General features: G+C 38.3%; 1 protein-coding gene across 8 annotated transcripts in view; it reads right to left on the bottom strand.

The window, feature by feature from the left end:
• The window catches only part of PIEZO2 (piezo type mechanosensitive ion channel component 2), a 286,361-nt gene that overhangs the window by 94,719 nt on the left and 175,792 nt on the right, over window positions 1-15,850 (bottom strand). For all 8 annotated transcript variants that reach the window (XM_063165966.1, XM_063166019.1, XM_063166001.1 and 5 more), the window contains exon 8: window positions 3,965-4,133. In XM_063165966.1, the coding sequence (XP_063022036.1) occupies window positions 3,965-4,133 (169 nt within the window). The remainder of the gene's footprint in view (window positions 1-3,964; window positions 4,134-15,850) is intronic.

Here is a 15,850-nt window from a genome sequence, read left to right as displayed (position 1 = left end):
CTTCAGGGAAACACCTTCTGAGTATTAAAAAGAAGTTTAAAATAATATATATTTTTTTTTAATTATTTTTTCCCCTTCACCATGAGAACAATGAACCATGCAAAGATTTGGCCCTGGAAAATCTTATCTGATTTTCCCTCAGAAGTTGCTTCACATGACCTTCCCAAGTTCCTTCCAACCGGGACTGTCCTATGACTCTGTGATTGTCTCTAATCCACGTGGTTTATTTCTCCATCTGAGATGGCAAATGCTGTCACTAAGCTGAGGAGGAGTGCAAACTTCAATAGGTTACAGCTTCTCTTTGAGCCCTACCAGAGCCCTTCCTGCACTGTTCCTCCTGAGCAGCAGCCTGCTGCTGGCCACTGTTCTCATTGCTTAGGCAAAATCCTCTGATGTAATACAAGAATAAATCAGGGTGCTGGGCAGAGGTCTGCAAAGCTACCCGTGAGAACAGGACATCCAAACATCCCAGCTCATTTTGAAACTCTCCTCATTCCAATCCTAGCAGCAAGGTCCTATTTTTTACTTGACTTAGATAAGCAATGATTATTAATTTAGTTTCACTTCTCAGAGGAAATGGTAGCACATTTCACATATGATTGTATATTTATATTTGATAGTAAAAAGGCATTCCTAGCAAAACTGTAAGATGAAATAAACTGATTCTGTGCTTAAAATACTTGCCACTGCCATTTGACACTTTAATATAAATATGAACCATAAAGAACTGCTTATCAAAGGCATTTAGTTTGGCACCAGGGTGACAAAAACAATACAAAAGACCTAAGACACATACAATCATTTTAGTTAAGATATTTTTAGCCTTAGACACAACAGGGAAGGGTGGGAAATCTTGTTTTTTCTTTCTCAGAAGAGGAAGAAAAGTCAATACTAGTCAAAGAAGCACAGCTTGTGAGAGTACTTTGACTTGCCTAATTTTTTCAGTTCTTGCTCAGCAACTCTTAAATACCTCTTAATTAAAACAGTTATAATTCTTTTTAAGAGGACTCTACATTCAATTGCTGTAGCTCTGCTGGCTCCTGTGCTATTACTTACCACTCACAGCACAGAATGAATGGGCTCTATTCATCTATTCAGCGCCAGCAGTTACAACTGTGAGCTGAAATCTCCAGAGACAGATTGCTTTTTCTTATTTGCGGAGGTAGAATTTCACAAGACTCAATGTTAGAACAAGTCAGGATCCAAAACAGAAAGCATAAGAAAAGCAAATCTTCCACTGACTGCCACAGCCACTTTGCATGAGTAAGATCCATTCAGAATCCCATATGGAGAGCATACACTGAAATTTCATGCATGCCATACTTTGGCACTGTGGTGCACACACAAAAAACTGAACCCTGAAACTGGGGATTTGAAGTGGGGGTGTGTTTCTGTAAAATTGTTCATCACCTGCAGCATTTAGAGACAGTCTCAAGAGTATCTGTCTCAAAGACAATTTTTGCTGCCATCCAGGTGGAATTTTATCCACAAGAGGACCCCAAGATGTAATTCACACAAGGAAAAAAAAACCCATCAGGTCTACATGTTTTACTCTGCTTTTTAGCATCAGCTACATCAGTATTATATTTAGCTTATGCAATCTTTTTAGACTGAAAAAGTATTTCTTTCTTGTTTCGTTCAAAACAGTTTTTGTCCAAGAACTTTTGAACAAAATTCCTAAGGTGAGCCACTTCTTACTGTACAGGACAGCAGCATATAGAGAAGAACTTCTTTACACCAAACACCTCATAGCATTTTGTCTTTGCCATTTATTAAACACCAGGTAGGTTAGTAGTGAGATCCTAAATACAGAGTAACTTCAAAATCACCGGGGACTGAAAAAGCAGGTTACTTAGCTCCATAATGAATCATTTGCACCATAATTACACAAGTTTAAAAACATTTCAATGATACCTAGAATTATTCTGGATTTTAAAAACTGAGAATGCAGTCTACAGAGAAAAGCTAGTAAAAGAAATTTTAAATCCTGATCTATGACACCACTAAACAAAACCAAAATGCATATAGACAAAAAAAAAACAAAACAAAACCCAAAACCATAAGGAGGATATGTGCAAAATACAGAAAATACAGTAAATTTTGCAAATCTCAGCATCTCTTTCTAATGACAAACACTTGCATCACTAACATCCTGTGCATCAAAAATAAGCATTAATGCATGGATACTCCTTTCTTTACAGTGTTCTTTTTTCAAACTAACTTTTATCTTTGCAGGGAAGCATCATTTCCCTGGCATCTGAAGTTCCCTTGGGAGTGCCAAGACTTGGTATTGCCTTTCATGTAGCCATGAACTTGCCATCAATGTTTCTTAAATTAATGTCTTTTAATACATACTCTAGCTCAACTGCCTGGAAAGCATCTCTAATTTCACTTGCTGGCAGTTCTCAGAGACTGGTTTTAGTGTTTTATGGGAATATCTATCTCAGATACCACAAGCACTCTAAAAAAAAGAACTGCAGGCAAGACCACTATAGTTCCTCTCAAGTCCCTGTAGGAAATTGCAGCATTCCCTCCCTGCTAGACAGAAAGACCCACTTCTCTCCACTAAAAAAGCACAGCAACTAACTTAGGTCCAACACCAAACTTTTAGATGGTGGCTGTTGGATGAAAACAACCCAGGTACTGGTAATCAATTCCCAGACTTGCTGAGATCACACAGCTCACACTAACTGCATTTCACATGTGGCTACTCCTCTGTGGGCAGTTTTCATGGTTTTACTAAGCAGTTTGTGAGATGTGAAGTTCTAGTTACAGGCCCAGTGCTAAAATCATATTATTATTATCTGGAAATCTAATGTTTCATTTAAAAAGAGAAAAGAAAAATCTAATTTCCAGAAGCTGCAGCTGCAGAAAAAATAAAAGGAAAAAGACCCTAAAAACACCCAATGCCAGAGGGTACTGGATCACAATGATATGACTTTAGAAAAGAGAGTATTAAGATTTTTGGGAACTTAAGATACGATTTTTTAATAGCTCAAGGTGATGGCTCAGGCATCGGTCACCTTTTGAAGCCAAATTACATATTTGGGGATATGTAACCCCCAAATACCAGACATCTCAATTCAGAGGTGATGTATTTTGATTGCCTTTTAAAATGTTAAATGGTTACATTATCCATTATATAAAGAAATACCCTTAAAATAAGAAAACCTTCAACATTTTTATTTGCCTCCACAAACTCCACTAATTCACAGCAGAGTCATGAGTATTTTCATTGTGGTTTACAGCACTACTAAACCTCAACTTGAAAACTCCCATCAGGCCTCTGAGGATCAGGAAATTAATATAAGTAATGCCTAGGATCATCCTTTTTATACTTTCAGTTTCTAAGCTTTTAAGATACCTCTGGGTTCCCATATACCCATTTTCCTCTGAAATTGGAAGAAGTAAAGGTTTTTTTCTTCTCCTTGTTCTCTTGCTCTTAAATGAAAGCTGGGATTTTTGCTCACACACACAGGAGGAAAGGTTTTAAGAAAATTTTTCTATATCTTTGATAAAATTACAAATATATGCTTTGTCTTACTGCATCCTGTGCCAAAAATCCTAGCTCTGTTCTGGCTGACAAGCCTTAGGTGCTGGCATTTCACTTGATAGCACCTAAACTTGAATCACAGACTCAGAATCATTTAGGTTGGAAACAACCTTTCAGATCATTGAGTGAATCAAGTCCAGCCATTACAGCATAGCAATACCTGCTTTCCAAATCAAAGCATTAATGCTCTGCCATTGCATTCCTTGCATAATTGTCCCGATGATTTTAAGAATAATAGCCATGTTAGATCAGACTCTTGGACAAACTGAATGAAAACTCCAAATTCAAAGTACCACCTTGCACTTGCTGTCTACTTCCCGTAATTTTCCTAAAGCTTTGCACCTCTGTTAGTGAGCATTTGCCCTGGGCAGTTTCCCAGCCATCAGTCATGGGAAGAGAGGAGGAAGTTACCCTTTCAATGGGCTCCTGCAGCCAGAGACGGATGAGGGTCGCGAGGGTGTAGTACATCACCAGCAGTAAGATTGGGTTGGCGTGGTGATACCAATGTAATTCCTGGTTTTTGATGATCATCCAAGTGCTTGAGCAGTTTGTCTGAGTAAGAGAAGTGACACCAAACAACCTGTGAATATAAAAAAACCAAAGCAGCCACATTAGATAATAAACACCAAATCTTAAAAATGTTTAAAAATATTTCAGAGGGCAACTTTAGCTTATGTTTAGTACCAATTGCTCTGTTCAAAAATAGCACCTGCCATCACATCTAAAATGTAGTGAGTATTTTCATTCCACATATTTAGTCAAAAGAAGTGGGTTTTTACAATTGCTTTTCAACATGAAAAATGGGAGTATAATAACATTACATCTACTATGTCCTATGAAAAAACATGCAATGATCTGCTCCCCGTAGATCCAGAGCTACAGAAAGTGGGAGGAGAAAATCTGGCTGTAAGTCCATTTGGCAAATCACAGCAACATGACATTTCAGAGAGATTTAGTAAACTGACGTGTAACACCATTTCAGTCATCCTGCCAGGACACAGCTGTAAAGTAGATCTTCTTGGCACACTGAACAGTTTACAGGTCTTTTATTTTAAAAACCTAATACTATTAATAAATTGTTATCTAGTAATGCCAATGTTTAGAAACATACAGGGCTCTACTGAACACATAGTTTTTGTGAATAAAAAATGAAAATATTCAGAAAAGGTATTGTTTCAGATAATCAAATAACTGAGGAAAGAAAAAGAAGAAAAATTAATTAGAAGTATTATCAATGACATGAGATATTTGATGTTTCTGGAAAAACTGGGATTACACAATAATGCAAAAAAACCCCACTTAGTATTAAAAAAAATTCCCAAAATTTTCAATTTAATACAAGATGTTAGATGCCTAGTAGATGTGTTAAATACTGAAAAAAAAACCAAACTAATAGGAAACAATAATTAATCTGTTTTATTATAAAATAGCTCATAGAGTTCAAAAGTTAGGGGATGAGCTACCAGTAGCATGCATCAGTATTCATTACAAATATTTGGTCTATTGACAAAAGCTTTTTCCACCATAATGTCTGTGAGAGTTTTCATGTTTTACCGAAACAAGGTGTAAGAGACAATTAAGAAGATCTTCTTATTGGTAGAATGATAAATCCCAAACTATTGTTCCTTTGAAAGGGTAAACCAAACACATTAAATAAAAAAAACAAACCCAAAACGTGAAAGAATTTCTGCAGGGGGATTTAATTTTCAAGAGTGTCTAAAAGCTTAGTTCTTCCTTAACCTAGTAAGATCCAACATGAAAAGCTGAATGAATACAAAGAGTAAGCACAATATTCAACAGAGGTGTGCTGCCTGAAATTTGCCTTCGGATGCCGCAAAGTGCAAATATTATATTTGTTCTTAACGGGATTTGCTGCATGGGCACAATAGCATTAACTCACAGAAGGAGAGCTCCATAGGATTTTATTAACCAATCTATCAGCACTCACTTCTCATTCTGATTGTCAACAGAGGCCAAAGATATAAACTTTAGGACCTTTCAGAGCTGTTGGGTAGATATAAAGTTGGGAAAAAAAACATTAAAAAAATCCTGCGTACAAAGTAAATTGCTGTAATTTAAAGGAGCTGAATGAGCTGTGTTTGGAGCTGACTCAGACTCAAACTTCCATAGCATCCAAGAACATTTGGAGTTGATGTTACAGCTTGGCTCCATCTGGGTGAAATGCATGCTGGAATGTATTCTGTTCATATTTCTATCAGCAAATAGGAACATCTTGTTTGTCTGCTTTCCTCTCTCCTACTGACTTGTCATTTTTGCTCCTCAATGATCAGGGTTGTTGAGCTCCTATTAGTTGATGAGCTCCTGTTAGTTTCATCTTTTACCTCTGTTTCACAACACAGTTCTCCATCCTTGGTTTGTTTCAAGCTTTTCTAGGCAAGCACAGTATGATTCACCCTATTTCTGTCTCATAAGCATCAGAATCAGAGTGAAATCCAATTCCTACTGAAATGCAAAGTCTTTCCATTGACAGTTAGTGATGAGTGTTTCTTACAGAAATGAGGGAAAGTTCCTGATGGCTTTCAGAACCTTCTGCCAAGCAGACATGACCTTCATATCACATATTCCATTCCTGTAGTATGTTTTATAATATACTATAGCTAGAAAGCCAAATCAACTAATGTTTCACTTTTATCTCCACTGAAAAGAAAACATTCCACATAATCCTAATGGCTAGGAAATTTTGTTATGCTTCAGTTATATTCTCATTCTCTTAGCTTCATTTGTTGGCTCCAAATTATTTGTACATTATAATACTGGACTTAATTCTGCTCCCTTCAGGTCCTGCATTCAGCAAATATTAATAAGTTACAGCACATCTTTTCCCTCTAAGTTGCCACATGGCCAGAAATGCAGTTTAATGTCTTTAACTTCAATTTATTCAATGTATTTTTCTTTGTCTCATAAAGCATGGATGCAGAGGAACTGCTCCTCATTTCTGATTTCTCCTTGGGCTTTGAGACCTGTTAGTCACAATGTACTCAACACAACTTTCTCTGTTTATTGCATTCAAAATTCTCTGTTGTCTTGGGAATGCTCGTTCTGTCTGTTCTGGCCTCCAATAATGCTACAAGTTGCCACTCACTCAACATTTAGACTTCATCATTTTCCTCAATGATGAACATTTCCAAAAATGTTCTGCTGGTGCAGAACATTTTTCAGAGGAATAGAGCCATCTTCCCTTACACAAAGCTTCTAATTACTCAGGGATGGCTGCTGTAAAATGTATAAGCAATACAAATTAGGTCATTATTGAGTTCTGCATACCCCATTCTGCAAAGATTTTTTTTACATTCAGTATTGATCCCAATCAGCTGTGTTTGAATCCAACTCTGATCTTGCTGTGACTTCATCTTACCCAACATACATGTCTGCCATCAGTAAGCTCAGAATGAGCCCTAAGTGGGAGAAACCCACTACCAAACAAGTCAAATACTTGTGTGCCTGGATACAGAATATAAACAAAACAAATAATGAGACTTATTTATTAATGGATAGAATTTGCGTTTCCAAAAGACTGCATGCAAGGTCACATAAAATGGAGGTGCAAGATGTGAATAGATCAGCATTTCTATTCTTGCAAGGAACTAAAGCTGGGTTTTTCAAAGTCCTCACTCACTGGTATTCTGAAAAATACATAGCAGAAATAATAACTGAATAATAATAATTTGGAAAAAGTTATAGAAATTATAAAAGGCCAAGAGGAACTTAAACATCTGACTGAGAAATGCTCTGAGATAACAGTGAAAAAGTGTTCTTAAAATAAAGGTGGCATCTTTTTGTTCAGTTAATATTCTATAAGCTTGTTTTCTTGGAAAAGATTTGTATTGAATCTGTAAATCATCCTTCTAGCATTCCCATTTTCTATATTAGTCTAACATTAAAATTCAGAAGACGAATTTCAATTTCACTTAGAAAAACAAATTCCTGTTGCATCTACAGTAATTTCCCCTAAGGAACCGTCAAAGTTACTAAAAATCTATATTGCTAAAACTTCTATTGCATTGAATTACTTAATTATTTCATTAATGTATTATAAGAAATGGCATAATTACTCACGGTACTACATATGAAGAAAAAATACCTATGTAAACAAAAATATGCTTCATATACAGAATTACCAAAGCAGTCATTACATATCTGTTAGATCTGTGAATTTTACATTCACTAAAATTATTTGGAATTTTTTTTTTTTTTAAAAACATATTTATAAGTTCAGATCCTGCATGTGCTCATGTTTTAAGAGTTGACTTCAGGCAAGTATTTGCCTTGTAACTTTCAAGGCCAGGAAAGGAAGTAATAATTCTGACTTCCTGCACAATATAGGACACCCAATAATTCCTCTATTGAACAACGATCTTGTGGTGGAATAGGAGTTTATAGCCCAGAATGGCACCCAATCTTGACCTCAATTGATAGAAAATCTTCTACTTTCTCTTATTCTTTTTCATGAGTTTTAGCTTCTGTAATAGTTTTGTCTAGATGAGATTTCCAGTTCAGCTGCTGAATTTTCCCACAACTCTGTGTACTCATGCACACAGTACTTTTCACAACACAATAGAGGAGGGGGCAATTTTTCCATATAATTTATGAGTTTGCATGAAGATTACAGCTTGAAGAAAATGTCTGCATCAAACCCCTCTAGGAGCTGCGTTTTCTGATTTAGCATTTAATATTATAAGATGCTTTTTTATATTTTTTTCTTCTTTTAGGCCAGTACCTATTGCACGGTTATTCCCAGCAAAGGCATCAGAACATTTTAATGTGCTGTGCTGGATTTGCACGATCCATCCTTGTAGAACTTCTGAATTTGTGTTGGATTTTAGGAACTGTCTGAATCTTTATTTCATCTGGATATCTTCTATTGCATATTTATTTCAATCTCCTCACATGAAAGGAGATGAGAGTGGTGTCTGCAAGTCTAGGATAGGAGAACGAAATATTGAGACTGACATTTGAATAACTGAGCCCTAAAACTGAGATGATAAAAATGACCAAATGAGAGAAGAAAAGAAGAGTAGAGTAAGCAAACAAGAGGAGAATAAGGGAGGGAGAATAAGGGAGGAAAGAGAGCAACAAATTCCATAAAAATAGGCAAAAATTAGTATATTTGGAGAAAGTGGTGGTGGTTGTGGTAGAAATATTATTTTTCTGGGGCAAAAAGGACTGAAAGACAGGCAGAAAAGTAAAAATTTCATATTTCACAGTACAAGCGCTGAATACTATCTCATGAAGAATATTTTAAATACTGTAATGGCTGTGTCCCAAACTCTAAACACTGCTTGAAGAGTGAATCTTTTATCAAACATTGACTTAAAAGAGGTGCATACTGTTGTCAGGCTTGAAAGTGTTCTGTAGGTAAGAGAGAGAATGCAATGGAATGAAATGTAAAATAAATTAGCATAGATAAAACATAATTCCTACACAATCCTCCTAAAAATCAGGAGTTCCCTTTTCATACACAAGCCATCCTGTTGAGTTTTCCATACTTGACGAGCTACACAGAAGTTAAGATCCATAAACTCATATCCATAATGCCTCTTCCAAGAGAATGCTACAAGCTACTCCACTCCTCCTCTTTGGGCTATGTGCCCAAAGCAACACATGCTGTTGGAAAACACTCAGCCAGGTCTGTGGTACCTTCAGACCCATCCTGGCCTTCCAGAAAGTCATTACTCCCCAGGCTATTGGCTGGGAATTCAGACCATACTGGGGCTACTGCTCCAGGGTACACTGAACTGACACCACATTTTTACAGAAATAGCAGAACATTGGGAGGAAAGAGGTGGAAAAGTTGGCTGAAATGCAGAAGGCATCCCAAAGAATTAGGGTTAAAGAGAGCAGAAGGCATTTGGTTTCACATGGATTTTTAAAGGAAAAAAAAAAAGAATGAATGGAAAAACTGGCATTTGTCTTTCCAAATCATGTTATAAAATTCCACAGAGAAGGAGTCGATCCTTCACACCTCCCCTTCAGCTCAGCAGGACAACTGTGCAGGGAGATACAAACCTCAGTACACAGCTGGACTAAAGTCATTAAATGTGTTCATACTGGAGTGATACGAGCTTTAAAGAGCATTGCAAGTATTTTTAGCTCTAAAAAGCCCTAGACTCTGCTTTGGTTCAGACTTGGATAATTCCGAACTGGCTAGATGGAACTGTGCCATATTAATGACCATACAAAAAGTTGACTTTTTGGGCTGAGGAGCATTATGATAAATTTCAGCTTAACAGTTCAAAACTTTTTTTGAAATATCTGTAAATGTACACTAAGACTGGAATTGTTTTTATTCAGCATGTTGCTATCCCAACGCTGTAATACAGGCATACACAATACAGGCATACTTACCTACTTGGTAGGTAAGTAGATCATTCTAACTTTTGTTTTAATGTCATCAAATTTCTATAGCTCTTTAGCAGATGTCTTATGTCCTTTTTTTTCTACCAAGTTTTGGTTTTTGGTTTCCATAGCTTCTATTGGATCAAAGCTTTTCTGGCAATGACAAAACCAGCCCTTGTATATCTCCCACCCTCTTCTGAACATCAGTGACTTTTCTTTTAAAGGAAAATTAATTTCAAATGCACATCTACTGCATGAGAAACATCATGAAAAAGTGAGTAGTTTAAAACTTGTGTGCTAATATTATCCATATAATGAGGACAGAGAGAAATTATGAGCCATTAATCAGGGAGCTGTAGAGAAAAGATGTCTTTAAGGATGGTGAGTTACATAAAAGCTTGCAAAACCTGTAAATACAACACAAATCTTAATTCAAGGAGAAAAAAAGGACCATATGAGCAGTTGTAATAGAATCACTTTGCTTTCAAGATCATTAACAACTTTAAACTAAGATGATAAATAGTATCTACTCTATAAGCTGTTTTTTGTTTTGAAGTAACCAGATAATCAAATTTTCTCTAAGACTATGTGACTGGAAGCTGTTTAGAAATGGGCATCTGCTGAAAATGACCAAACTTCAGACATTAAAATACTTCACATGTCTGAAATAAAACAGTTTCCCTAAGGGGAATTTAAGTCTGAACATGAAGACTTGTGAGCTCTATATCACATTTCCTCCAATAATTTAGCTTTGTACTGACTCCCTATTACAAAAAGCTTTCATTGCTTTTGAAGCAATAATTAGGTCAATGACCACTGTTATCACCAAAAATAGGTGTGGTCTATTAATCCCTTGTTTACTGAGACAGACAAAAGCCATCTTCAAAAGCCTTAAATGAAGATTTATCCTCTGAATGGGTTTCTTCTCTGCATTCCCAAATCTTTCCATTATCCATGACACAGCTCAACTTTGCTCCGAGTTTCTAGTGATCATCAACATTGACCTTGCTCCTTTCAGCACATCAGTGAGCCAGAAAAGCAGCAAGTTGCTGCAGCCTTTGGGGGCCTCTGCTGGGACTTCCAGAGGCTCTCATCTGATGAAGAAATGTACTGAAGCAGAGATTCCAATATCTTTTCATTCCCATCAGACATTTGAGCATCTGGCACAGGGAGAACTGCCAGATAGGATAGCAAGAAGGTGGTGAAGTGGGAATAAACGTGCAGGAGAAATTGGTTTAGGACTCCTGCCTGATAACTTAGCTAGAGTGACTCCATCAACATGATTATTCCTCACCAGGGCCAGCATTGTCACTGCTTTGATAGCAGCAGCCTGGCTCATGTTGAGGTTAGGCAAATAGAATTTGTTCTCAAATAAAATTAGGCAAATAGTTGGGGTTTTTTCTGTCACTAAAATCAAAATATTTTAAATGCAGCAGGGTTTGGGAATTTTGGGGTTTTTATTCCAAATAATTTCAGCTATGAACCAGAGGCAATTCAGTGTTTGCAGCTGAAGGATGGAGGCTGCAGGAGTGAGGCAGCCTTGCTGGGATGAGAGGATGAGAGAGGACAATCACCCCAGCAGAGAAGGCTGGTTGGCACCAGTGATTTGCCAGTTACTCATCCTCCTCATGTACATACATATTCCCTGTGACCATAAAGGGGCATGAAAAGCAGCTAATACTAAACAGCACCACCTGAGTATGGACAACACCCAAGCTGCATGGAAAAAATTAAAAATATTTAATGTTCAGTTGGACCTTCTACTCAGAGGTGAAAGTAATGAGAAAACAGGCCCAGGCTTCTAAGGACTCATGTGGAAAGCATGGGAAAGCCAAAGGCATGTTCAGAAACATCCATGGACACAAAGGCTTCCCCCTGTGAGAGGGTGAACTCGGACACTCGAGCACAGAAGAGAAGGCACAGCTCAAAAATGGCACAGCTTAGCAATGACATGGTCAACACAGGCTTTCTGTGCCAATTAGTGACTGAGGCTATTGGTTTTTCAAAATGAGTTAGATGAGCTGCTGAAAGGAAAGGAACCAACAGCCCCAGGTCAGAAAGTCTCTCACAGGCAGAAGGGGGAGAGTCTGCTCCTAAAACTCAACCAGTAGTGCAGACCACAGACAGCCTTGTTGTCCTAAGCTCAGGTGCTGGGAGAAGAACAGAAGAGCTTGGGTAAAACTTCAGCAGAAGTCACTTAGGAGGAGGAGGAGGAGTGCTCAGGTAACCCCAGTGAGCATCAGCATTCAGCAGGGTGGTGCTGACCAGAGCATGCAAGTGACCTGGCACAACAATTAACCATGCAACTGCCTAAGAGCTTTACTGCTACCCCTTAGAGTGACATGTACAGAAGAACAGAAATTGTTTTAAAGTGTAGCTTCATACTATTTTAACTTTGAGGCAACTTGGTCTGTGATCTAGGATTCAGACTGCAGCCAAAGCTTTGCGTTTTATTCCAAGTTCTGGCTATCTTGGGAGGGTTATTTGATTCATCTAACTTCTCTGTTAGGGAATTTTTCCACCTCTGAAAAAGGAGTGATGATACTTTTCAGTCACATTGGGGCAGCCTGCTAGGTTCAGTGATGCATGCAGAGGATAAAGAGATTTTCCACTTACTCAGCTGGCAGTGAAACAGGTTGAAAAAAACCACAAGAGTGATGGATACCTTCATCGAGAGGTTCTGCAGTAGAAAGTATGAGCAAAGAAAATATTCCTTTTTAGCAGCAAGTGCACTAAGGCAGAAATATAAGCTATGATTCCCATTTGGCTTTAACCATAAAAAGAAAGTAAAATAGCAGGATATGGAAAAGAAGATAATGGGATAATGAACAATAATGCCCAGGAAATGTTTGGAATTTACCCAGTTTCAAAATGAAAGTGGTATAAGAGCTGATTTTAAATTGGTTATAAATTGAATATGATTGGCTCAGCTTTTATCAGCAAGTTCCAAACTTCAGCTAAATGAGCATAAACAAGAGATTAAGCACTTCTACTCCATAAGAAGAAACTGGTGTAGACTGCCCCTGCATGGACAAGGACTATCTCCCCAGTGTGTGCTTGACTGAGGTTACTCAGAACTGCCTTTTTTACCTCCAAGGAATGTGGGATGATTCATTTGTTAATGTTGATACACTGAGCTGAAAACACAGAGTGTTAAATATTCTTCATCACAATTTCTGGTGATGCCAGAGTACAAACATCATTGTTCTTGAGCAGACCTCTAGAAAACAAGTTTGCAAATCCAAGAGAAGTTTGCTAATTACAATCCATGTCTCCTAACACCACAGAATAATAGGAATACAAACCTGGTAGGAGGAGAAGGGTTTTGTCTCTTTTCTGTCCTTGTTTTCAGGCACTTGAAGAATGATCATAGAATGCAGATATGTGTTTTCCAGAAAATACAAAGAGAAAGTTAAGGGGTCACTTCTTTGCAGTCACCCTTTTCATGTCCACCCAGGACAGGTTGTGAGGGGCAGGGAGTCTGTTCAAGTGTCATTGTTGAGATTGGCCACTTGCAAGCCCATGGTGTGTATGGGGGAGTGGAGTGATCTGTCTCTGTCTCACCCTACCCATGAGCAGAGCTTCTGCTAGCAGAGAGGTGTGCTGCCCACAGAAGAGTCAAAGCTGCCTGAGAGTGTGCAAAAGTTGATGGCTACATCATCAGACGAAGTGCACGCCCAATTCAGGTGAATCGGAATCAGCAGGCAAGTTTATCACAGAATACCAGCAATTCTAAGATCTTCATCACTTCCCTCTGACCTCAGTAGTTCAATGCATGCAAGGAAGAGGAGCCTCTGTGCAACACACAGCTATCTGGATGCAGGAAACATTGAGGAAGAGGCAGTTCACCAACATTATATCACACGACAATGGCTGATTTCTATGTTTGCAGCTTACACTCAATTTTCAGATGCAGTGTGGTCATTGTTGGGAGTGTTAAGGCTCCCCACTTTCCACTAATAGAAACCTTCCATGACCAGGCCCAGCCCCACCAGGCTGCCAGGGGTGTCACCAGTGGCAGGCTCACCACTGTAGCAGAACACAACCGGGAAACCAGTCAGTTCCACATGCAGAAAACCATTGTTTTGAAAAGGTCTTAGCAAATGTCTCAGTTTACACCTATTTCAAGCCCAGTGGAAGACAGAGATGTGTAAATCACCTGGGGTGCAATATCACTAACATGAATTAAGTTGTGCCTGCTTATTCCAAGGCTAGATTTGGCCCTTGATGCAGCGGGGCGGTGATGGTGAGTGCTGACAGCTATACCATGGGCATGGGAAGGACTGCTCTCCAGGCAAATTGCTACTTACTATTTCCTCTCTTGCCTTTTCCTCATCCAACCTTTCATTATAAAGGGAGCCCAAATAAGTCTACCTCATATTTTCGAAAGAGATGATAATAGCAAGGATGATTATTGTCTTTTGTCAACAGGAGAGCAAACTTGCATTTCTAAGCTGTTAACAGAATCATTCACTTCTTTTCCAAAATATATTTTAACAAATACAAAGAAGTTGAAGTTCTGAGAAAGCTAAAACATTCTAAGTAGAATTAAACCCTAAAATGTGGTACATTATAGAGCTAGTATGAAACTCAGCTGCAAATTTCTGTAAGAATAAGGACAAATACCTAATGTCTCTTCCTCTGAGACAAAATTGTGGCTCTCTAATCAAATCTGGTCATGGTAATCAACATGGTGGCTGGCCTGGTATGTTTTGGAGCATGTTCTGCAACTGCAAAGTGTCCTTTTGCTGATAGAGGATGATGGAAACAGACAAGTGCAGTGCAGTGTCTTTTCATGGCAAATATCCAAGGGTCTGGCCTCTGTCCTGGCAGTGGTACTGCAGTACCACAGTGAGAAGCACCTAAAAATACCAGGCAGAAGGCATGAAAGCTACTGCAGCCAAAGGGCAGCTCAGTATAGCACACATAAATGAGCTCCATCTTTTCAAACACTGGCTTGTGACCAAGTCAAAAGGCAACCCCAAAAACCTCAGTTTCCTACAAGGTTAAGAAAATTCTGCCTCTCAGATGTGAGTCACCTTTGAGACAGGTGCCAAAGAGGGTCTGCAGCAAGAACTAGCAGTGGCTGCAGCTCAGGTGAAACATGTTGCCCAGGTCTTGGCCCCAGTGGAGCTGCAAAAGCAGCAGCAGCAGAGCAGGAGATCAGTGCCTTGCCCTGCAGAGGTAATCAATCAGCTACATCTCACTATTTTGGCAATATCTGCTCTCCTAATGGGATTTTATTTGCAAGGTTAGTGTCTAACTTAGGAAAAAATATTACAGCTGGATCTGATCTGACCCTGATCTGACAACTCCAGGAACATTTTTGAGACAGTGCTTAAGCATTTATAACACTGGTTGAACAGAGTATTTGGACTACAAAATCCAAATCTGTGTCAAAGCTTCCAGGGAAGTCCAAAAGAAGAATTTTGGACTGGACTCTTCTCAGATTAATCTGAAAACAAACTGAATATCCTAAATCTACCATCTGTAGCAGCTATCTTTTCTCCAAAAGTAAAAGAGTAATTTAAGTAGGATTATTATTAGTCACTGTAAAACCGATTTTAAAAGTCCTGCTTAAATAGATTTATAGACATCTTTCAGATGAAAATTTCCTCTTGAACAAAACTCCTTAGACTAGACTTCCCAACTCACACTGCAGCAAAGCAATCAGCTGTGTAATTCCAAAATTCCCATTCACTTAAGAAGGTGTGAAATAAGGTACCACTGTGAAGTGGATGACACTACCTGGACTCCTAGGTTTGCTTCGTTTTGTAAGGGAGGTGCCTTCTACAGATGAAACCAGTTGTATTTAAACTATTTGGAACATTACTTGCCTGAAAACTACAAGCAAGACAGACCTAAACTACAGGAAAGCACACAGATTTTAATTTACATTGGGTTGTTGGATCTTTAAATTAATATGCTTATAAGCACAGT

This window comes from Melospiza melodia, chromosome 1 (assembly GCF_035770615.1).
Source record: "Melospiza melodia melodia isolate bMelMel2 chromosome 1, bMelMel2.pri, whole genome shotgun sequence".
Taxonomy (NCBI): Eukaryota; Metazoa; Chordata; class Aves; order Passeriformes; family Passerellidae; genus Melospiza; species Melospiza melodia.
Note: the sequence above shows the minus strand (reverse complement) of the source record. Positions and strands in the feature narration are given on the sequence as shown.